Below are 25,102 nucleotides of genomic sequence, written 5' to 3'. Positions count from 1 at the left end.
TCCTTAAATATTTAAATTGCCACAGTAGATATAATTGGGTTCTAAACTTATGGACATAAGGTCATTCAAGTAAATTTGAATTTTGCATGGTAATGAAGAAGAAGAAGAGCATCTCTGAATGAACAGCATGTCATAAATTGGAGCAGATGGGATAGAGCAGCACAAGACCGGCTGCTAAGAATGGGAAACTGAGGCTGCAAGTCAAACAGGCTTACAAAAAATTGGACAATAGAAGCTGATGTAATTAGTCTCGATTTCTTCTGCAACACTGAGATAGTAGGGTCTTTCCCCCTCCTAAAGATCGAAATTGAATATAAAACACAGTTTTTAAATAGAAAGTTTCAGCTTTTCGTGTACTCCTGTTCTCGCAGCAGCTCTGCAGCTTGTGATGTTAGAGCGAGACAACAACTGAACGGCCATAGGTGAGGGTAGGGACTTAGATTGACCAGTAAATTGAGAGCTTTGCTTTTACACTCAGCTCTCTCTTCACCACGTACAGGCAGCAAGCTGAGGGGATACTAGGATACCCATTCCAGCCCGCCTCTCACCAGGAGCAACTCCAGACTGAGACAGAGTCCAAGCCCTCTCCAGGAGAATAGTTATCTAGCCGGCACCTCTCAACCTCACACACTAACTCAGGGTCCTCCCCACCAGAGAGGTGATATTCCATGTCCCAGTTGCCAGTCTTGGTAGCCGGGGATTGGTCCGCCAGGGCCTCTGGTCCTGATTGCAGCCCGGCATACAATGCACGGTGCCTCCTGTTGGCCTGCAGGATGATGGACCCGTGTCACTTTTTCGGGCTGTGCCCGGACGGGCCCCATGGACCGACGTCTGGTGGCCAGACGCTCGTCCGCGGGCACCCTCCCCAGGCCTGGCTCAGGGGCGGGGCCCCAGTAACCCTATCCTGGGCAGGGTGAACTGTTCCCTTGGTGTTCTGCTCATAGGGGTCTTCTGAATCGCTCTTTGTCTGGTGCCTCAAAGTTCAGATTTCTAAACTGAAAATTATGCAAACAAAGAATTTTTTCCATGTTAAATTCCCTAATTTCCCTATAAAGTATAACACTTTAGAAAAATTTTAATTCAAAGAAATTTTCCTTGTCTTCCTCAACATTTTGGGGCTACCCTGCCAGATGAGCGGGCTGCATCAACACCCATGTTTGTGAATCAGATAACTTGTGTAGGATTCTGAAATTGATACCTCAGGTGCAGCTACCTAAAATAGTGTATAAGTCTGAGTACTGTGACCTTCTCAAGTCAAGGTGATCTCAAGGTCAGAGGTCAAGTTTTCTGAAAGTCTTGGGAATGCGATAATTTGAGAACAAAGAGCTGTGGACTTTGAAATTCATACCATTTGCTTATCTACAAGGAGGATGAGGGGTAGCTCTGGTGATCATCAATATTTTTTTATTTTTATACGTTTTAAACAGTTTGATCTTAATCTTCTTTAATCAGATGGAAATAGTCCCAATAACTGCTGCTGAAGGTTGTACCAAGAGGAATTAAAGCACACTTCATGGAGTCATATTAGCTGACTGATCACCAATTTTTTAGTGTTTTTTTTTTGTGGTCCTAATATTTTGTGACATATATTTTTTTTAACTTTTGGGCGAGGGGGGTGTAGAAGTTGTTTTTTGTTAACAGTGTCATGCTTTGAGCTGCATCGCTGGGTTAAACCACAGCTTCATTTCCTGTCAATGTAACCGAATGAAAAGTTCTGTCAGAGGCATTTTCAGCAATTTTTGAAATTTCACACCAATGACACCCTATGTACCTTTAAAAAAAAAAAGTATCGATCTTGATAAATGTAACAGCACACCACCTAATATTTAGAAGCCCTTGCTTGCGTCTGAAGAGCAGCTGTTGTCTTTATCGTCATCATCATCATCAACTCCTGAGGAATCGTAATGAAAACCACTCAGTTCCTTTTGCTGTGCATCCTTGGAGCTGCTTTGTTGTCTGCAGTTAACTGCAACAGTAAGATTACCTTAAATGTCATCATTAAAAGAGAGGTTTTGTTTTTTGAGTAAGTGTAATGAAAAGTCTTTTTCTCAGATGCAAATGGTCCCGACAACTGCTGTTTCAAGTTGTACCCGGGAAGAATTCAAGCAAACCTCATCAAGTCGTATCGACTGACTGATCACCGATGCCCAAAGTCTGTCATGTAAGTGAAGAAAACTGGGTTTATTTTAATTTATAATGTTTAACACAGTGACTGAAAATTATGCAGTATGATCATTGTAACAGGACGTTTTTTGGATAATTAAAACTTGTCATTTTACACATGATGCTCAGGACATAGTATAAGTTTGATACTTTTTATTTGAACTTGTATTTGTTCTCCTACTATTGTCTTTTAATTTTATCCTGTAAATGTTCAAGAAAAATGCACAAACTTGTTTTTATAATTTGCTCAATTTTACGTGGATGTTTGGCTACTTTGCTTGTAAATTGTTTGAAATACACATTTAAGTGTTTATATTATGACATTTTGTCTACTGGTCATTTAAAAAAAAAAAAAAAGTACATATTCGGGCATTCGAAACCACTGAACGGCTACCCTGAGGTACCCCTGAGCAAGGTAACGTCTCTTCACACTGCTCCCCAGGCGCCTGATTGGTGGCTGCCCACTGCTTCACTAGAGTGAATGGGTTAAATGCAGAGAGTAATTTCCCTACTGGGATAAATAAAGTATACGTTATTATTATTATTATTATTATTGTTACTTTTACAACATATTTACTGAGAGAATTTTGAAGCTTATTTAAAATTCAGATTTCTGAATTTCCACCTCTTTGTTTCAGCTTCATTACCAAAAAGTCTCGTTCAGTGTGTGTGGATGCGTCTGCCTCCTGAACCCAACGCATCATGAAAAGACTGGACCAGAGCTCTTTCTGAACCAGCTGCCTGCTCATCCTTACACATTGTTCTGCTTTGTCAGATAATATCATATAAAACGCATGCAAACTTTTTATAATGACAGTTCTTTTACATGTGGTCCAAAGTTTATCTTTCAAGCGATTATAAGCCTGAAATAATCCACTGAACAGTCACGCTCTTTGATTGTGTAATGTCTCGTGGATGCTTTGTGCTATATATATTATGCTCCAAAATAAACACCTCACAAATACGACAAAGAGTCTGAAACTTTTTTCTCTTCTTCGTTTCTTTGGCTACGTTCACACTGCAGGTCTTAATGCTCAATTCCGATTTTTTGATCAAATCCGATTTTTTTGTCTGCTCGTTCACACTACAAATAAAATGCGACAGCAAACGCGCTCTAGTGTGAACGCTCAAAGCGGCCCGCATGCGCAAAAGAAGACTTCACACACAACGCGCTCTGTTTAGACCCAGAGCAAACAGTATTGTTTGATAGATGGCCCTTAATATAAAGACTTCGGACTTTATGTTTCCCAATTTTTGCTTTAAGTTATTTTGTTGTTTACATAATAATGTAAATAACCTAATAATGATCCTTATTGCTGTTTTAGAGAGGAGCGGTGCTTCAAAGGATAGCTGCAGATTTCTGTCAGAATCTGCAGATTACACAGTATAAATAAAATGTTCACGTTTCTCCAACGTTGTCTTCCCAACAGTTTCACTGATATCTACACGGGATGGCCAGAGAAGCGTTCGCGATGTCTTCTCGGGCGCTTCTCCGGAGCTGATAATTGGCGTCTGTCTTGTGTCAGTGACGTAAAAGACGGATTTAATGCGACCTGACCGTTCAAACAGCAGTCGCTTTCTAAAACATCGGATATGTATCGGATTCAGTACCACATACGAAAGTGACCCAGATCGGATTTGAAAATATCGGATTTGCGCCGTTCACACTGTCATAGCATGATCGGATATGGGTCGCATAGGGTCAAAAAAATCGGATTTGATGCGCTTTCGCCTGCAGTGTGAACGTAGCCTTAGAAGCATCAAGAGATGTCAAATCGAATTTTCCTTTGATACAGTTTAAAATAAGGCAAAATAACACATTTTATGTACTGTACTGATGGAATATTTAGCAGTAATATATACAGTGACGAAGGATCGGGGCCTGTGGGGGTGGGGGATCCAGGGTAAGGGTAACATGTCCACACTCCTCTTCACACAGTCTGTGACTCACTCAAACCCAGTCAACACTGGAATCCACTCACGTTCATCCAACAGGGTTCAAGGGAAACAAGAAAGGGTCCAGGAAGATCTGTACAGAGAAATGAAACGTTCATTAGAAAAACATGATCAGATTCAAAAAGAGCACCAGGGCTACACTAACTAGGTGATGTTTTTCACCTCGCATTGGCTTAAGTGGCAGAAGCGTGCAAAGTGCTTTGAGTTCCTGCAGTCTGAACAATCTTTTTCCAGAGTGCATCTATAGTAAAACTGACCTATTTCACTCTTTCACTTAGAAGTTGATTTTGTGCTTTCCATAGAATCAACTCTGCTGTGTCCCCTGACAGTAGATCTGAGGTGCAAACTCTTGGGAACAAGTCTGCTTTGTCTACAGCTTAGGTTGAAATGGAGATGGTTACTCTAATCCACTAGTTTGCTTGATTCCTTTTCATACTCCTGCACCAATTGAAGGATGTTCCTCCTAGAGTGCCAGGACCAATCACAAGTAATGAAAGGCAGGTGAGTAATTGCGACCAGGAGCGGAGGATCAAGGCGGGGAGCAGGAGCCGCCCTGGCGAGGAGTGAAGAGGAAGGCAGAACAACAAGAACACAACACCAGAGAGGACTGGAGGACCATGACAGTGGCATCCAGTATCTAAATATAAACAGTTTTTCCTGATTTACACAGAGCCTAAACTGACTTGCTTGATCTATATTACAGGGTCTGAACTCTGAGGAGGCCATTTCATGCCTTATGGTGTTTTATTGTGTAATTTTGTATCCAGGTGCACTTACACTGCATTGGCAGTGTGTCTGGGATCATTGTGAAAATTGAAGCCACTTGCCAATTAAACACTTTCCACATGGTAATGTATAGATGGAGTTACTCTCAGCTGATTCTTTATTCATGAGTGGTAGCTCTTCATATTTGATTTGAGTTTTCACAACAGATCCCCTTCCTGACACAACCCTAAAGCAGTTCATGTCTCCTGGGATGGAACCAGACGTCGGTTTCTTGTGCCGTTCAGTGGTGCATTTGGGTAATCTCAGCATTGAGGTAGCATAGAGGACGTCACTGGCCACAACAGACTTATAGAAAATCCTGAGCATTGTCGAACAGATGTTGAAAGACTTCAGCCGCCTCAGAAAATAGAGACGACTCTGGACCTTCCTGTAGAGTGCAGTGGTGTTTTTATCCCAGTCCAGTTTATTGTCAAAGCGTACTCCTGTGAAATGAAACAAAGCCTCAAACCAGGACAGAAGCCCCACCATGTTTCACAGATGTCTGTAAAAGCACATTATTGTACCTCTCTCCTGACCTGCCTCTGTACATACTGACTTAATTTAAATAAAACATTTCCAATTTGCATTCATAACTCCATGAGGCCTTTTAATACTGATACTCTAGCTCTTGTGTAATTTGTCATACCTCAGCTTTTCTCCTACTTTCCTTTTCTTAAGAATGGCTTCTTTATGGCTTCACTCAGATCATTTCTGATGATGCTTTGGCGAGCAGTAGATGAATCGAAGGTGCAGATGCAGCACTCAGATCTTCTGTATCAAGTTTTTTTTATGCTTTTCGATTTTTGTTTTGTTCTTGTCCATTTTCATTCCTTTTTTTTCAGAACACACTACTCACCATTTCAAGAAATGCTAAGCTTTGACTAGTAGCTCCTCGGGAATCAGTGGGCATAAAATGCAGATTTTTTTTCCTGTCAAATTGTGTTGCCCTTGGCATTTGTTGTAGTTAAAATTAAGTAATTAAAGTAATTAAAATAAGTAATTAAAATAATAAGAACAAACGTTTGTTTTGTGACAGGCTTCTAATAACAAAGATACGATTTAAAATAGGTTCTTTGCTAAGTTGTCTGTTATTTGTACACAAAAGTGGTTCATCTCTTGAGAAAGCCTGGAGAACTGAAGCTCAAGACCACTTTAAAAATAACAAGAGCACTCAGAATGCACAACTGCCCTCGAAGGACAAGAGCTACACAAACATTTTGATATTTTTAATTGTTTTTATTACAACATGCTGACATCAGCCTGCTTTTAAACCAGTGCCTGACCTTTGACCTATATCTCTCTGTAAAGGTTCTCAGGTCATCGTGGTCTAAGGAGCTTGGAAAGAAAAGCATCTGGACTTCTGTAAGTTTCCTTGAAGATGTTTCACCTCTCATCCGAGAAGCTTCTTCAGTTCTAGGGTCAAATGGTGGACAGTCCCAGATTTAAGCCCTGTGGGAGTTTACCCCCGAGAGGGAAAATCAACCCCCTAATGATCCTCTACCTAATCACACGAGCCAAGGTGTGAAAACGGGTGTAGCTTACAATCAGCCAAGGTTTCAGTTGAGCTTATCATGATACCTAGCCCCACCCTATCATGGGATTTCCTGAGGTCAGATGGCCCAGCATGTGAGTGAGCCACTCACAGCTAGATGAATCGGGGGTGCAGATGCAGCACTCAGACCTTCTTTGCCAAGTTTTTACTGGATTTTTTTCTATTTCTTAACACTTTCAGATTCTGTTTATCTTCTGTAGACTGTTTTTTTATGCTTGCCGTCCAGTTTCTTTATTTTTTGGGGGGGAACACACTATTCACCATATAAAGAAATGCTAAGATTTGACAAAAAGCTCCTTGGGAATCAGTGGGCATCAGGTGACTTAACAAACATGAAAACATTTTTCCGAAAATGGAAGGTACAATGACTGGACTGAAATAAATGACAAAGTGGTGAAAGGAAAACTTAAAATAAAAAAGCCTGGAGAACTGAAGCTCAGGACCACTTTAAAATTAACAAGTGCACTCAGAAAGCACAACAACATGGTTTCTTGATATATTTTTATATTTTTCCAAGATCAACTTTTACCTTGGATTCTAACAATGATGGTCAAGGTCAGTGCTTAGTCATCCTAGTTACACATTTCCCACAAGGCAAACTATTTTGTTGTTGTGAAGTCTGAAGTTGATCCACAAACAATTGTGGGTAATACAAAGGTTTTAATGATTAGCACATGTGGTGTGACCATGACCGTGACACTACACTTGTACAACAGCTAAAGAGCTGTTCTGTGCTAAATGTGTTATTCAAACGACAATAAGACTAACACACACTTCTGTGTAACAGTGACTGGCTTTTGGCAGTGTGGAAGTGAAAAAACACTGCCATCATCAGGCCAAACTTGAAATTTCATAATTACTCTACAAATTTTACTCTGCAAATTGTTATTGAAGCTTTGTGATGGCAACTGTCCACTGCAGCTATCCTTGTTCTTGCTGGGTTATGGTCCCCTCCCACCATGGCTGAATATGTCGTTAAGAAAATGGATATTAATACTTTTTTATATACATTATGGATTCTTTATTTCCTTGAAAGTAGAGCAGGTCATCAAATATTCAAAGTCAAATGTATTTCTATAGCACATGTAAAAATAACAGCTGTTGACCAAAGTGCTGTAAAAGAATTTTTCTACTTTTCTACTCTGGTTTAGCACTTTACACAATTTACCTCATTCACACTCATTCATTGCCAAAGTGTGTTCTAGCTAATATTCACATTCTAATTAACACATCGGAGAGAAATGTGGAGTTTGGGCATGCAGACTGAAACAGGGTTTTTTTTAAACAGTAGATGACCTGCTCTCCCCTCTGAGCTACAACAACGCCTCATTTAATGGTAGATAAGATATACACTCTTGTACTATACAGTGTTTGTGTGATAGATAAGGAACTCTATGAATGTTTCTTAATCACTTTAAGTCCTTTTTATTACGTTTAGAAAATACTAAATAAATAATAATCATAAATCTTCAAAAGTCCTGCCATATGCCATCTGCTTACAAACTATCAGTGGTTAGTGGTTAAAAAATTGGAGATCAGCTGGAGATCTGGTTTCTAAACGGGACTGTAGCTGTCGTAACATCTTTGTACCAAGAGATGGCAGTGCGACCGTGGTTTGGCCTGACGGTACCAGTCAGAGGCCAGACTAAAACCTTCCAGGAAGGCCTTCTAGAAGCGTTAGCAGCGTATTTACTGGAACTCCAACCAAAACAAAGGCCAAAGTTTGTCATACTGGGGAACTTTCGAGGGTATTAATGAGCAACATCCAGGCTTTATATTGTTTTCAATGTCATTACATTCTCATCAGGGGCTGTATACAGTGGCTTGCAAAAGTATTCGGCCCCCTTGAACTTTTCCACATTTTCTCACATTACAGCCACAAACATGAATCAATTTTATTGGAATTCCACGTGAAAGACCAACACAAAGTGGTGCACACGTGAGAAGTGGAACGAAAATCATACATGATTCCAAACATTTTTTTTTACAAATAAATAACTGCAAAGTGGGGTGTGTGTAATTATTCAGCCCCCTGAGTCAATACTTTGTAGAACCACCTTTTGCTGCGAGTACAGCTGCCAGTCAATAAAACTGATTCATGTTTGTGGCTGTAATGTGACAAAATGTGGAGAAGTTCAAGGGGGCCGAATACTTTTGCAAGCCACTGTATATATATCTATTATTTTGTGAGTTAAATGATCATCGCGTGTCCTTACATGATTTTGTAGGAACTGTATTTAAAAGCAATGAGAGAGCAGAGGATCATCACACTTTTTTCATATCACATTCAATAAGTGAAGAAAATGATCACCTATGATAAAAGGAGGAGAGACTCGAGGCGGCCGCCGGTCCAGCAGTGTTTCCAACTTAGCGACTTTCTCGTTATATTTAGCGAGTTTTCAGACCCCCTAAGCGACTTTTTTTTCTAAAAAGCAACTAGCCACCAATCTGGTGACTTTTTCTGGTGTTACTGGAGACTTATTTATGACGACGTTTTGACGTGAAAGGGCGTATTGCTCTTACTCTCAGTAAGCAGCGGGTGCTGCTGTAGGCCAAAGCACTCACGGGCGGAGGATAGTCCTCCCCCCGCTGCAGGAGATGTTCACACCTATGCGTCCAAACTGCAAATGACCGAAGCCGCTGCTCCCGCACTGACTGTAACGCAGTCAGTTCTTCTTTTACTGTTATGCTGATTACAAGGTTTAAAACTACTTATAAACACGCACACACAAAGTAACTCCACCAGAGTGCCTATTTCAGGTCACTTTTGCCGTTCCAAGCCCGGATAAAGGAGCAGGGATGGAATTGTGACATTTAAAAAAAAATTGCTAAAAGAAATTTAATTTGTTGATGTTACCACTTTGCGCCAGAAAGAAGAAACCAGCGCAGGTCGTGTTAAACAACAGCAGCACGTTTAAGCTTGATCAGCTGTTAGAATTTATTTAATATTAATTTCTACTATCAGCTGATGTTTGCTGGAGCCACAGCTGCAAAAAAGCTGCTGGTCATGATGTCGGTTTGGTTATCTGGTGAGAGGGAAACATGAAGATGAAACCAGGAGATGTCCTTACTGAATCATCAGAGCTGAACAGGTGATGGAGAAACAGGCTTACCTTTTAGGTGACATGAATGAGTTGAAGGGAAGTTATGAACTGTTTCTGAGAGACAAATAACACCAGGATCCTTTTTTAGGTAGCTGACAGCTGGTAACTGTGCAGGAGCGGATCTAGCAAAGTTTTGCCAGGGGGGCATGTAGGGCTAAAAGGGAAAGGGGGGCACAAAGAAATACTTTTCTTTCTTATTCTCGTTTAACATATCTAGCTTTTATTAAATAATTATCTAAATCTCACACCAAAGTTTTTATCTGACGTAAAATGTACAGAAATCATACATATACCAACAAGTCAGAACATTGCAGAGGCCTTATTGACAGTATTTGGTTCTACATATCTGTGTGAGCAGATTTTCTCTCACATGAGTGTCCTCAGGTAGCCGTCTGAATGCTGGACACTCGGAGACCTGTGTCTCTGAGTGGGAGACCAGAGATCAGATTAACATGTGTATCCCTCTATTAACAAACATGCCATATTGGCCCAGTTTATTTTTCTTATCATTGTTGTGAGGAGACCATAAACAGCATTTCCATTTTCTGTTGTACAGTTCATTTGCTGTTATGGAGTTTTTATGTTTAAAGTGTCTTTTTTTGTTTCAAAATAGCTGATAACTATTCGCTGCTAGGTGACAAAATCTGCGAACAAATATAATTCTATAAGAGAGTTTTATATAGTGTGTAACAGTTAATATAGAACGTAAATAAATTTATTGCTAATGTGATCATATGGTAAATGGTAAATGAAATATGGCACACTGACTTCTGAGGAAATTTTAGATGGCACTCATCATCAGAAAGGTTGCCTACCCCTGCCTTAAGGAATTGAACCAGGAATATTTTGCTTGTTAGGTAAATGTATTCCAACAAGACAAGATTCCAACAGCACTGGCTGAAATTAAGCCTCAGACCATAATGGAGGCTCCACTGTGTTTCACGGATGTCTGTAGACATTGCACCTCTCTCCTGACATCCTCCACACTGACATACGAAATGATCTGACCCACTTCTTATGTAATCTGGAATTTTCTTTTGTCCTCCACAGTGATGATTCATCCTTTGAGTTAAGCACATTTCTAATGCTTAAATGATACAGAGGTCAGTGTTAGGTGATTTAACAAACAAGAAAATGCTCAGGCACAAGGACTGGACTGAAGTAAGTGAAAAAGCAGCCAAAGGTAAATTCTGAAAGACCTTCAGAAAGCCTGGAGATCTGTAGGTCAATGTTACGACCCGGCTCGAAATGACCGTAACAAGAGCGGGGTGTCCCGTGACTTCCCACGCCCAAACAGACACAGCCACAGCATCGGACTTTTAACAACAGTTTATTGACAACAATGGCACTCACGGTAGTGGGAGTGTATAATTTTGGGGTGAGCTAAGGCCAACACAACAAACAAAACTCAACCTGGGCTTCGGTTCCCCTCTGACCTGTTTACGGAAAAGAAAAGAAAGAAATGACACAGTCTGACTTCCCTGGTCTAAAAACACAGGAGAAAAGAAGGCTTCCCAAAATAATCGGCAGCTCACCCCTACTTGCCCCGCACTTCACACACATGCCCGACCCTTTCACCAAATAGCTATTGCTGAAGTCTGCCACACCCCCCGCACCGCAGCTGTTCGGTCGCCCTTTTATAGTCCATGTCCACAGCAGGAACCAGTTACATCAGGCCGTTCCTTAGATCCACCAATCACAGCCGAGCCCCTGCACAGGTGAATTTGCATACACACATTAAGAAACAGATAACCCACCAACACAGGCACGTAACAGTCAATAACACTTTAAAAATAACAAGAGCACTCAGAAAGCACAACTCCTCACAAAGGTCAAAGGCTAGACTAAAACTTTGAGTCCTAGGAAATAAGGGAATAAAGACTTTTAGGCTTAAGGCTTTTTCACAGTACACTATCTTTTCATCCTCGTTCCTTTTTGTCCAGATGTTTGCCAAGATGGGATTATAGTGCAGACTTACATCTTGTTTTAGTGGAGCTGAGAAAAATATTGGAATGACTGAGAGTTTTTATACAAATCCATTTTCAGAGCCTATGATCAGGGCTGCAGGTCAACAGAGTCGTTCTCTACCAAATTTGACAGTAAGTGTGAAAATAAGGCATACATACACACACACACACACACACACACACACACACACACACACACACACACTTCTAACTAACTGGCTTTTGGCAGTGTAGGTGTGAAAAACCACTGCCATCATCAGGTCAAATTTGAAATTGCTACATTTATGTTAACATAAACCGAGGCTCTGTGATGACATGGCGTGCTCTCCTGGGTGCACCTACAACCATGACTGAATATGTTGCTAAGAAAATTATTATTATTATTATTTAATTATTTATTAAGTGGGTTATACACCCTGTAATGTTTATGGGGCACGTATCCAATATTCAGAAAATCAGTGGATCAGTCCCAGGTTCCTCCATTCTGCATGATAAAGTGCCCGTGGGTAAGACAGTACACGCCACCTATAGCCCCCATGTTTGAAGCATTGAATGAATGTGTCATGAACACTTTAAGTGCTTAAGATTAGAATATATATAAAGAAACCATGTCCTTGTAAAATATTATGAGTTAGTGCTGAAAAATTATGAAATGAATATACTACACAGTTGATTTGGGGTTCATTTATATTTATATGTGATCAAGTTTGTGTGAAATAATTTATACTTTAAAAAATAATTTATACATCATTTTACTACATATTGAAATACTTTCATTTGAAAATGCCCTAAAATAATTAATTTCAACTAAATAGGCCTCTCTATTTTCTAAACAATCCTGTAGCTGTCATAACATCTTTGTCCCAGCAGGTGGCAGTGTGACCATGGTTTGGCCAGATGATAGCAGACAGAGGCACATGCTCCTTCTTTTCTGATAGTCTGATCATTTCTCTCCTATTTCAGCATTTTTTTTAACCAAAACAGAAGCAAAAAGGGGTAATGCCTGATATATTATATAGATTACTTATTTTACATTGGAACCTGAAAGAAATTGAGAAGGGAGCCGGAGATCGACAGACGGATTGGGGCTGCAGCTGCAGTAATGCGGACGCTGCACCGGTCCGTCGTGGTGAAGAGGGAGCTGAGTGTAAAAGCGAAGCTCTCAATTTACCGGTCGATCTACGTCCCTACCCTCACCTACGGCCACGAGCTGTGGGTAGTGACCGAAAGAACGAGATCGCGGATACAAGCGGCAGAAATGAGCTTCCTCCGAAGGGTGGCTGGCCTCTTCCTTAGAGATAGGGTGAGAAGTTCGGCCATCCGGGAGGGGCTCAGAGTAGAGCAGCTGCTGCTCCACATCGAAAGGAGCCAGCTGAGGTGGTTCGGGCATCTGACAAGGATGCCCCCTGGGCGCCTCCTGGGTGAGATGTTCCAGGCATGTCCCACCGGGAGGAGGCCCCGGGGCAGACCCAGGACACGCTGGAGAGATTATATCTCTCGGCTGGCCTGGGAACGCCTTGGTATTCCCCCGGATAAGCTGGAGGAGGTGGTTGGGGAGAGGGAGGTCTGAGCCTCTTTGCTTAGGCTGCTGCCCCCGCGACCCGGCCCCGGACAAAGCGGATGAAGATGGATGGATGGATGGACCTGAAAGAAATTAATTCTTATTTTCTCCTTAAATATTTAAATACCCACAGAAGATATAGTTGGGTTGTAAACTTATGGACATAAGGTCAGTCATTCAGTTTCTCTCAGCAGCTCTGCAGCTCGTGATGTTACAGTGACACAACAAGCAAACACTCCTTACTGAGGAGATCAACATATGAGATATCCTTCTGGTAATGCTGGTTTCACTATTTATATCTAAAAACATAGATATCTATTATCTGTATCTATTATTATAGGATATACTGTACAACATAAAGCACCTTGAGGTAACTTTTGTTGTGATTTGGCGCTATAAATAAAATTGAATTGAATTGTGTGAATGTTAGTTAGAAAGCACTAAGGAAATGTGTTTGTGCGAATGGGTGTGAATGGGTGAATGCACAAGTTGTGTAAAGCACTTTGAGTGCTCAGAAGAGTAGAAAAGCACTGTTAAGAACCATTTACTGCCATCTCCTCCAGCTTGACCAGGGGAACACCAAGGCGTTCCCAGGCCAGCCAAGAGATATAATCCCTCCAGTGGTCTTGGTCTCTCCTGGGGCCTCCTCCTGGTGGGACGTGCCCGGTACACCTCACAGAGGAGCCAAGGATTTAGTCCCTACCCACATCTCATACCCATAGGTGAGGGTAGGGACGTAGATCGACCGGTAAATTGAAAGCTTTGCTTTTACACTCAGCTCTCTCTTCACCACGTACAGGCAGCAACCTGAGGGAATACTAGGATACCCACTCCAGCCCGCCTCTCACCAGGGACAACTAGACTGAGACAGAGTCCAAGCCCTCTCCAGGGGACTGGTTCCAGAGCCCAAGCCGTGGGGTTGGTTGGTCTACAGGATGATGGGCCCATGTCACTTTTTCGGGCTGTGACCGGACGGGCACCATGGACTAAGGTCTGGCCACAAGACACTTGCCCGCGGGCACCCTCCCCAGGCCTGGCTCCAGGGCAGGGCCCCAGTAACCCTATCCCGGGCAGGGTGAACTGTTCCCTTGGTGTTCTGCTCATAGGGGTCTTCTGAATCGCTCTTTGTCTGATGCCTCAAAGTTCAGATTTCTAAACTGAAAATTATGCAAATAAAGAAATTTTTCCATGTTAAATTCACCAATTTCCCTATAAAGTATAACACTTTAGAAAAATTTTAATTCAAAGAAATGTTCCTTATCTTCCTCATCATTTTGGGGCTACGCTGCCAGACGGGCGGGCAGCATCAACACCCAAGTTTGTGAATCAGATAACTTGTGTAGGATTCTGAAATTGATACCACAGGTGCAGCTACCTAAAATAGTGTATAAGTCTGAGTCCTGTGACCTTCTCAAGTCAAGGTGATCTCAAGGTCAGAGGTCAGGTTTACTGTAAAATAAGAACAACCCCCAGGTTTCTCTTCAGTATCAGTAATTCTTGTGAGTACTTTTCACAACAGATAAAAATAGATAAACTATTAAATAACATCAAAGTTGTACCTTTCCACCCCCACTATCAAACATTCATTAAAAAGTTGTATGCTAGTTTTACAGCTAAGCCCTACCATGAACAGAAAGGAATGAAATGTGTCCATAACAAGAAAGCATGGTTTCTGAGGTCATGGTCATTTTATCCTGTCACCACCCTTTTTTCTCACTCACCAGAGATAATAACAAAGTCAGCACTAAGCTATATTTATTACCATAGACATTGTTATTTTTGCATAGAGTGGCTTTCATATTGATGGTCTCACCTACACTATCTGTGAAAGGTAGTGAACTTTAGGGAACACTGAATGGTTAAGCTGCATACACTGGAAGCTCTACATATTTCCTTCCAGTTCATATGTATTCTTTATTCCTATTGGTAGTTGCTTCGGTTAAAAAAAAAAATCTTCCCTTAGCAAATAGGAAATGGTAAACGGACTGATTCTTATTTAGCACTTTTCTACTCTGCCTGAACAGTCAAAGAATTTGCCTGTGGTTATTTCATCTGTAATCACTTGAAGTTGTGGGATGTGATTCACTTGGAATGGTCTATATTCAGTATGTCGCTTCCAGTGTTCATGGAGCTTTAGCACCATTAGCACCATTCTAGTGGGATGAAAACAATGCAACTACTATATACTTAGTAGTATACTAGTGTCACCATAATCTTATAGACTTGTTATATGTCTTCACGGCACACACACACACACGACGTGGGTTTGAGTCTTTCGTACATTTTATTCACTGTCTTAACTATTGCATATTTATTTTTGTTTTATATATTTATTAGAGTCTATATTGTAAGGTCATTCTTTTGTCAAAGCACACAATTATCTAGAAAATGTTATCTAGAAATGCAGGTTTTTGCTGATCCTGCAAGAAGGAACAATTACTCCTCAATAAAAGTGATTTCAGCATGTCCACACTAGGAATAAATAGAAAATGCAACATTACTATGACATTTTTCTCTACACCTAGAATGTTTAATATCTAGTTTTGAAGGATGCTACTGTTACCCTTCAGAACTTTTTTTTTTTTTAATGCAGAAAAGAAAAAGTTCTGAAATGTTTTGGTAAATGAAACTGCTGAATCAGCAGAACTGGTAAAACAGTTAATTGTCCAGCCAATAAACTGTTGATGAGGAGTCACAGAGGTCTGGAAGCCACATAGGTGCATTTAATGAACAGCTTACTAATGGACATGACAGACTCATTTAAACTCAAGCACTTTTGTAGATGTACATGCTCAGAAAGTTAATTTGTGTCCGTGGTTGTCATTTGTACATTGAATAAGTCTCCAGGACTATTTTACTTGTGCCTGTAGCTTAGCCTCTGTGCTCTCTGGAGAAAAAAAAAAAAAACCCCTCACTGCTTGGTTGTCAGTTTTTTCTTTTGCATGTATATGAGAGGGCATTACACGACAGATGGATGGATTTTTTTAGGTAAGAGAATTGTGGGTTTTCTTTTGCAAAATGTAATATGCTGATACGGTACTATGATGGTGTTACACATCTGCAACTGTCGACACCTTTCAACACTGTGAGCGAAGTGAATAGTATGTCCCATTAAATAATACTTATTTACTATGTCTCCTGTGTGCTGTCTATAATTTCTCAAATGTACTAAACAAGCAATGAATGGATGGATGGATGTCAGTGTGCTTTCCAGTTATTAAAACACATTACAAAAAGAGTGCATTCCAAACTAACTTCTCTTTCTTGACCTTGATGAAAAGGTCAGCTTATACTATTGAAATGCACCCCAAGACGGCATCGTCTCAAGGCTCCAAAAACCATGTGATATCTTTTATATAATGCTCCAAAATAAATAACCCGATGAAAAACCTTGGCACCTCCTGAACAAAAGAAAACCACAGAATCACTTCTTTGGGAAAAAGCAAAATGCATTTATTTATGTCATTTTATAAAAGTTCAACATATATACCACTATCTTCTAAAACAGACTGAAAGAATGAAAGAAAGCAAAAGACTAAAGAAAAGACAGTTGTTTTCTACAGACAAATGCCACGTGGCAGAAATATTTACATCAATGTAGAAAGAACACATTTCCTTCATGTCCTTATCATATTGACAAATAAGACACAGTGAAGCTCAACAAAGGAAAACAGGTCCTCGTTGTCCAGTCACGCACAGGCAGTGAACAAAGACACGGCAGTGTTAGATCTACTGGTTTCTATGAGAATCAGTGGTCGGTGCTGTAACAGCTCATGTGGTTTAGAAGTTTAAGCTGACTCAGTCTTCTTGTACGCCACCATGCTGTTCACCTTGTGGATCGAAGTGGTGAAGGAATGCAAACGCACCTCCTCTGGCTGGTCAATGGTCTGCGGCCCTGATTCTTCCCATTTATCTGGAACCACCAGGTCCTTGTCTGTATAAACCAAGAGGTCAAAAGCACCTGAGGGGAGGAGTTGAAATTATTACCCAACCACCACATCAAAGGCTCAAATGTCAAAAGTCTCATTACTCACATGGCGTCTCCAGCAGGGGCAAGAAAGTAACAGTGGCTGTTATCTGTCTGATAACTGAGCGGATCTCATGCTGAATTGTCTTAATGGACTTCTCTCTGGGTGCACTGGGAGACACATGAGAACTCAGTTAACATGCATTATTTATTAGTCAAACAATAGTTGAGTGTAATGACAGATGCTCATGTTGTAAAGACTCTTCTAAAGTACAAATTTCATGTCATTTTACTGCAAAAAACCAAAACAAAAAAACTAATCCACTGCAAACATACAAATTCACATCTGTGTTGACAAATCAGCCAACCAACCCAAAGTCTGCACCATTCAACTTCTGTCAATAAGTGTAAGTAAACAGATCTGTCCAGATGCCTTAGAGCAGGGGTAGGCAACCTTTCTGATGATGAGTGCATCTAAAATGTCCTCAGAAGTCAGTGTGCCATATGATTGTATTAGCAAGAAATTGAATAACGCTCTATATTAACAGTTACACACTATATAGAACCACTTTATAGTTCGCAGCTATCAGCGAATAGCTTTCAGCTATTTTGAAACAAAAAAATAAAAAGACACTTTTCATCCATAACAGCAAATGAACTGTACAACAGAAAATACAAATGCTATTTATGGTCTCCTCGCAACAATGATAAGAAAAATAAACTGAGCCAATATGGCATGTTTGTTAATACACTCTGATCTCTGGTCTCCCACTCAGAGACACAGGGCTCCGAGCATCCAGCATTCAGACGGCTACCTGAGGACACTCTTCATGTGAGAGGAAATCTGCTCACACAGATATGTAGAACCAAATACTGTCAATAAGGCCTCTGTAATGTTTTGAAGACAGTTAAACTTGTCAGGTAGTGATGTCCAGCAGGTGAAAATGCAGCTCCATGAACACGCACATATATGGATTCCAGCTGCTTCGACGTTGCATTAACTGGCATTAACTCAGCCAGTTAATGCGAGACAAGTCTAGCTGCTCATTAAAGCTTTCTGGTTTGATCAGAAAATAAAACATTGGTCCAAACACCTGAAAGTCCCAAAAACACATTGTGAATTCTGTCTCAAATCTACAGATGTATCTGTGTATTTCTTCCTTCCCTTATAACTTCCCTTCAGCTCATTCATGTCACCTAAAAGGTAAACCTGTTTCTCCATCACCTGTTCAGCTCTGATGATTCAGTAAGGACATCTCCTGGTTTCATCTTCATGTTTCCCTCTCACCACATATCCAAACCGACACCATGACCAGCAGCTTCTACAGCTGTGGCTCCAGCAAACATCAGCTGATAGTAGAAATTAATATTAAATAAATTCTAACAGCTGATCAAGCTTAAACATGCTGCTGTTGTTTAACGCGACATCCGGCAGTTTCCTCTTTCTGGCGCAAAGTGGGCAATAAAAAAAACAAACAAGAGAGACGATCAGCTGATCATTGATCAGTTTCATGATTGAAGTAGCAACAGGAGAGGGAGGGGAGCGGATGAGAGAAGAAGAGGCAGCTGTACAGCGTAACGACAGAATAAATCCAGCTTTGTGTGTTTATTTTTTCATTGTAGCTGAAGTACGGGACAAACTGTGCTCCTTTTCAGCTCAATACGAAACGCGTAATATTTTCTCTGAATGCGGGACGATTCTTTTTTTTAACGGGGCGTTTGGCAACTCTACTAACTAACCTTATGAAGAAAATAAAGTTCACTATCAGTAACATCATAGCATCCACCCAGCTGTATAAACTCCGTCATGCTAGCTAGTAGCAGTACGAGTTATTCTGATTTAAGAAACTAAACTACTGATCTAAAAGATCCAGTGCTAATTGAAGAGGTCAGAGGAGAATTACCAAATTGGGTGAAGTTGACAGAATGGCTATATTAATTCTATACAGTAGTGCCAAGCATAAAAGCAGTCAGACTCACAACACATCTAATGTTGAGGCTCATGGGATGCAACCTAAGAAGCCAACAATGGATTCTCTCTTGCAAGCCACGGAAATCTGACACTGCAGTGGAAAGGGCTTATATAAAACTGAACACAACCTGGTCAGATTGCTACTGAGGCTGCAGATGACACACAGCATGAGTTCATGCTGCTGCAGGGGTTGACCTTAATTTGCCAAATACCAGTTAAGGTTTTAATATCATTGCTTGAGTAACAACAGCATGAATGTGCATCTAAGAACTGTGCAACACAATCATGTCAAGATATAGCAGATTCTCAAAAACTGTCCTTAAAGAGGAAGACGACTCCAGCAGAACCAGGCTCAGGAAGAGGCAGTCATCTGCTACAACTGATTGGAGAACAGCCTGGCAGCTCCTTCTCATACTGATCACACCAGCATTTGTTGTAAGCCAGCCAGCTTAATTATGTTGATCACTTTGGCACAAACAGCACAAAACTAAACGACAATTGGTTAGACTGTAGGCAGACCATTGCATCCTCCCTACTCCCAAATTCTGGCGGTAGTTTGATAAACCACACTCTTCGGTGGGCTGAGCATTATCATCTTTCATGTCCCAGATTGCCACTGGTTGCAGAATCTCATCTCAATATCTCTCTGTAATGAGACAAGCTAATCACTGTTGCAGAGTCCATGCGCACAGGTACTGCCAATCAGGAACCTGATAGTCCACACCTGGGGTACCTGAAGCTCAAAACAATTTATATAGTCACCTCTGTGGACTCATTCCGCTTCCTGGGTACCACCATCACCCAGGACCTGAAGTGGGAGCCCACCATCACCTCCGTCATCAAGAAAGCCCAGCAGAGGATGTACTTCCTGAGGCAGCTGAAGAAATTCAACCTGCCAACACGGACGATGATGCAATTCTACACTGCAATCATCGAGTCCATCCTCACCTCCTCCATCACCGTGTGGTACGCTGGAGCCACTATCAGGGACAAACAGAGACTGCAGCGTGTTGTGCGCTCTGCTGAGAAGGTGATTGGCTGCAGACTCCCATCTCTGCAGGACCTGTACACCTCCAGGACACTGAGGCGTGCAGCCCGGATCTCAGCTGACCCTTCTCACCCTGGACACAGTCTGTTTGACCTGCTCCCCTCAGGCAGGAGGCTCCGGTCCATTCGCACCAGAACCTCTCGCCACAAGAACAGTTTCTTCCCCTCTGCTGTTGGACACATGAACAATAACCACATGACTGTCCCCGCCACTAACACATGACCCTACGCTGTGTCACTGCATCATTTCATGTCTGGCACTGATCACCACCTGCACTCATGTATATATCTTTCTACGTAGCACTCTTAATTCTTATTCTCATGTATATCTCATGCACATATCTTTCTTTCTACATAGCACTTTAATTCTTATTGTTTTGCACTGAAGCACCGCAGCAATTTCCTAATGTTGTAAACCTCAACATCTGGCAATAAACCCATTCTGATTCTGATAATATATCACTCCACTCAAACTGACGGTGGGGGAAGTACAAGTGCAACATGCCAGGTGTTGGAATTAGAAGACAGCAAATTAATGACCATTAGCATGGAGCCTTTAAAACAAAACAAACAAACAAAAAAGGTAATAGAGGTCCTGACCTGCTCTCTTTAGCAGACTTGTCACACTCAATGTCAAACTGCCATCTCTCGAGCACCTCGTTGGTTTCCAGACACGTGATCACCAACACCAGCTTTTGCACAGTGCACTCAAACAGCCACTCTGCAACACCAAAAGAGCAAGCAACACTTATTAAAGTTTGTTATGCAAAGTGAGAGGTAGTTAAATACCCTAAAAACATAATACAAACATGCACAGAATTTTGTATCCACAATAGTTGTGGATACAAAATATTGATCTCTTGGATATAGTATCCAAGAGATCACAATTTCTGTGAGAAAAATGATGATTGATTTGTATTCTGTAATTTCACTACTCTTAGCATTACACAATTGAGAGCTTGAGTGATTTGACATATGCACCCAAAAATATGAATATTCTGGTACGAATTACATTAAACTTGAACTGACAATCCAGAGATATTTACTCCATTAGTTTTATTTACATTGCACTAAAAATCACAACAGTTGCTTCAAGAGACTTTATACTTTAAAGTAAAGACCCCACAGGCCTAAAAAGAAAAACAGTCAGAGGATCCCAGAACAGCAAGCACTAGGCATTGATGGGAATAAAAAAAAACTTCTTTTTAACAGGAAGAAACCTGAGGAGGCAGCCATCAACAGTTGCATTGCATTGGATTTAGGAAAAAAATAAAATAAAATATTACAATGGCATCACCTTGGACAGAAAAGGGTGCACCGATCTCCTTCCTCATTCACATACATAAGTATTTATGGCAAAATCAAAAATTGGTAAATCAAAAATTAAAAATCTAGCGTTTTTAACCAGAAATAGCTTGTAGTTCACCTGACAAGAGCCTAAGAGTAGCTTAACACAAATTTGTGTAACATGGGAATGGAAACTCACGTGTGCTGCTTTGTATGTTACTTAACATTGATCATAAGATGCCAGGTCATACCAATTAAAATCTCAGGCACGAGTCTCATAGGCATCTGCGTTCATCTTCAACATCATGCTGCTCTGCTGTACGTTAATTGCCCCTTGGGGATAAATAAAGTCTTTCCGATTCTGACTCTGATCTAATTCAACGCAACAAAAAGGGGAGGGGGAAATGCACCACCACGTGGCCCTACTCAGCAATCGCAACTAACAAGTTACTATTTATTGAGTAAAGACGATCACCGAATTAGCAAAATAAATTGACAAAATCATTCATTGTTCACAAACATCATCTTATTTTGTACTTCACTACGGATTTTGCCTTTACTTTGCCTTCTCCATAAAAATCCAAAGTCACTCCCCACCAAGCTGTGAGCTCAGTTCTCACCAATTACGTTTTTTCTTTTCTATCTGGTGTTCAAGGAAATCCACTTAAAGTAAAGTAGACTGAAGTTTTGTTTTTTTTCTTAAGTACAATATGTCCACATTTTTTTCAAGGTCTAAGAGTAAATATGTAAAACGAAGAAAAAAAGCATCTCCATAGTGACCAAAATAACCGTGAGTAAGATTTCTTGCCGTAAGCCAGCAGCCTTGTAGATATAGCTACAGAACTCGAAGCCCAAAACTACAACTGGAGTGCCTTCAGACCGCAGTTGGTTAGCTCACTCAGTTCCACAGTTATTCCACTTTCTCCTTAGTTGTGTCACGAGTGGGGAAGCCCACTATTGAGATACCTTTAAGTTGAGACACCACGTTAGTCAGATAGCTCTTCAGCTTGGGGTCGGTAGTTAGTAGGAGACTCAGGTCATAGTGGGTAACTCTGGTGAATGTCTCTGGAGGATAGATGCCCCGTTGGTACAAGATGCTGTTGATGCCGAAAGCTGTGAATGACAATGGGGAAATCAAAGGCTTCAAATACGCCGGAATTCCAGTATTCGTAAACTTTAGAGGCTTATATGATTCAAACTTGAAAGGCACAGAAGATTACAAAAACAACTACACAAGAAAGCGAATAACACGAGAGAAAACTAACTGGGAATCAATTAATATATTAGCTCGGTAGAATAGAAACGATGTATGGGGTACGTTCACGATTCTCAATAGAAGGGCAGACAACTAGACAGTCTTTACAAATTATTCGGTGTCGAAAACGAGCGACTAAAAGACGAAATAACAGAAATACTTACAAAAGAACTCGGCTACTAACTCCGCGCTTCCTTTGAGAGTAATTCCCTTCAACGTGCTTGTCATTTTCTTAACGCTTTGGTCTAGCTCTCAACAGTAAATAGATTGTACTCTTTATTTTCTTCTTCTTCTACGTCTACCGACTTCAACTACCCGCCACCCAGTTTGAATTTTGTCAGCTTCCACACTATTGCGCATGCGTGTGAGATTGCGTCGCGATTTTGATGACGTTTTAGGTTACGCTTACAATTACAATTTTTTCGACACTAGAGAGCAGTGTAGAATAATTAAAGACCTTTCTACCTTGTAATTGACTGTATATTAATGTAATGTGTCACTGCACAAATGACTGAATTAATAAGTTAATATTGTAGATACCACGTTTTGTTAATCCTAAAGGGGTCCAAACAACCATTGTATGCAGACTTGGAAAAGTCACTCTGCAAAACAGAAAATTGCAAAACAAAAGAAAGACAACTTCAGTTAATGCTAGCTTTTAAGTCTTGTTGGCTCTGTACTTCTCTTTTTGCTATGTTTGTCTATGTGCTATTTTTTTAAATTATTATTATTATTTTATCATAGTTGTTTTTTTTTCTCAGTCAGTAATTGTCTTTTTCTTTCAGGAGGAAAGCCATGCGGGACCTGCACACCTCCAGGACCACTAAGTGGGCAGATGAGATTTGACAAACTTCTTCCAAAATTAATGAAAAGCTTCGAACCTTCTTTGGGAAACTTGTGATTCATGAAAAATGGCTTCTTTCCAGCTGCAGCTGGTGTCATTAACAAGGTCCCCAGACTGACACAGGATATGAACACCACACATCAATCTGTCAGAAAGTATTTTTATTTACACATCTTTTAAAATGAACTGTGGTAACTCGTGGGGACCAGCCAGGCTCTGACTGAATTATCCACATGGGCCCATCTTTCTAGTGGGCCCACCACCTGTAGGAGTCAGGCGCTATTTTGCCTAGGGAGGGGGTGGACTGGTTGTAGGAGGAGGAGAAACAGCTGGAACTTACACCACAGGTTGCAAGATAGGAAATACACATGTGTGGCCTCACCTCAGTGGAGATATTAGGTTCTGAAACTAATCTTTTTGTGAAGTACAGCCCACAACTAGAGTTCGTTTTAATGGAAGATGAATGCAGAAAAGTGTATGCTCATATGCCAGCAGTTAGGTGCCTATATGTTAGGGTTCTCTCCAGTGAATAAGACATTGCTTCCTGCATCTTCAGGTTGGGGAATGGGTCCTGACTGTTTTGGACATTTGCACATATGCTAAACAAACAAGTTGAGCTGCTGCTTTTCTACAGTTGAGCCATTTGAGGTGGTTTGGGCACCTGATCAGAATGACTACGTTCCTCATTCTGATCAGAATGAAGTTCCCAAAATACCTCCTAGGTAAAGTGTTTTGGGAACAACCAACTGAGAAGAGATCCTTAGGCAGACTAAGAACATACTGAAGCTGGCTTGAGAAGATCTCAGTGTCCCACCCAGAATACCTGGAGGAGATGGCCAAAGAAAGGGAGGTCCCAGGGTCTCTGCTTAGACTGAAACAAAGGCTGCAACTGGGACCCAGATTAGCAGGAGAAAATAAATTCTATTCTCACTACTTGAGAATAGAATTACTTGAAGCCACACAACTCTGCATTAATTGCAGTCACAGACTATGAGCCACAGACCCTTGCACGCATCCTCACATAAAAAGGCTCAAGAGGATTAAACACATTCAATGGACCCATAACAACACATCCTTCCATAAACGACCTTTTTCAAGTTCCCTGTAGATGTTCTAAAGCACTTCTTAATGCAATCCCTTCAGCTTTCCTCCTAGCTATAGGAAGTAACGAGTGTGTAAAACCACAGGAGTGAACTCATCACACATGTCATAGCCTGATGTCTTTTCCTCAACCACAAGCATGTTGCCATTCATCACTGGACTCTCCAAAAGCTCAGTAAAGTCTTTTTCTCTATGACACAATGTGCAGTCTTCAACTTGTATATCTTGCATCAGCTGATTCAGCATCCAAAAAGTTGTGACGCAGTGTGAAACCAAAATACAATGATTTGAAACCCATATTTTATTCATAATAGATAATAATAATAGACATACAGAACCTGTAAACAGGAAAAAAATGAGAACATTTTGATTTTGATAGCAGCAACAAATTGGGGTGGAGAAGCAGTGATGACCTTCTTGCCAGTGAAATATTTATCATATTTAAAATTGACAGTATTTTGTGCTGTTGACATCTGATATTATTTTATAATTGTGGGCAGTTGTGTGTTTATGTTACACAAAGGATTAATGTCAGACAAAGTGTTAGAATAGCAATACTGT

General features: G+C 40.8%; 1 protein-coding gene and 2 long non-coding RNA genes across 4 annotated transcripts; 1 reads left to right on the top strand and 2 right to left on the bottom strand.

The window, feature by feature from the left end:
* The first annotated feature begins 594 nt into the window (after positions 1-594).
* On the top strand, positions 595-3,127 carry LOC145423014 (uncharacterized). The gene is made up of 3 exons (XR_013904148.1): positions 595-1,974; positions 2,053-2,161; positions 2,757-3,127. It is a non-coding gene; the product is annotated as an uncharacterized LOC145423014 (long non-coding RNA).
* Positions 3,128-3,913: 786 nt separating this feature from the next.
* On the bottom strand, positions 3,914-7,129 carry LOC145426200 (uncharacterized). 2 transcript variants are annotated; one of them, XR_013906920.1, is made up of 2 exons: positions 4,282-7,129; positions 3,914-4,192 (listed from the first exon to the last, which is right to left on the bottom strand). It is a non-coding gene; the product is annotated as an uncharacterized LOC145426200 (long non-coding RNA). The 2 variants fall into 2 exon arrangements; XR_013906919.1 differs by having other exon boundaries at positions 4,377-7,129.
* Positions 7,130-16,499: 9,370 nt separating this feature from the next.
* Positions 16,500-22,965, bottom strand: mad2l1 (MAD2 mitotic arrest deficient-like 1 (yeast)). Its single transcript, XM_026158885.2, has 5 exons — positions 22,761-22,965; positions 22,308-22,454; positions 20,655-20,775; positions 17,103-17,206; positions 16,500-17,029 (listed from the first exon to the last, which is right to left on the bottom strand). The coding sequence occupies exons 1-5, from the start codon at positions 22,822-22,824 to the stop codon at positions 16,857-16,859; spliced, it is 609 nt and encodes a 202-aa protein (XP_026014670.1). The 5' UTR covers positions 22,825-22,965; the 3' UTR covers positions 16,500-16,856.
* Positions 22,966-25,102: the final 2,137 nt, after the last annotated feature.

This window comes from Astatotilapia calliptera, chromosome 3, assembly GCF_964374335.1.
Source record: "Astatotilapia calliptera chromosome 3, fAstCal68.1, whole genome shotgun sequence".
Taxonomy (NCBI): domain Eukaryota; kingdom Metazoa; phylum Chordata; class Actinopteri; order Cichliformes; family Cichlidae; genus Astatotilapia; species Astatotilapia calliptera.
This window is presented reverse-complemented; position numbering and strand designations above follow the sequence as displayed.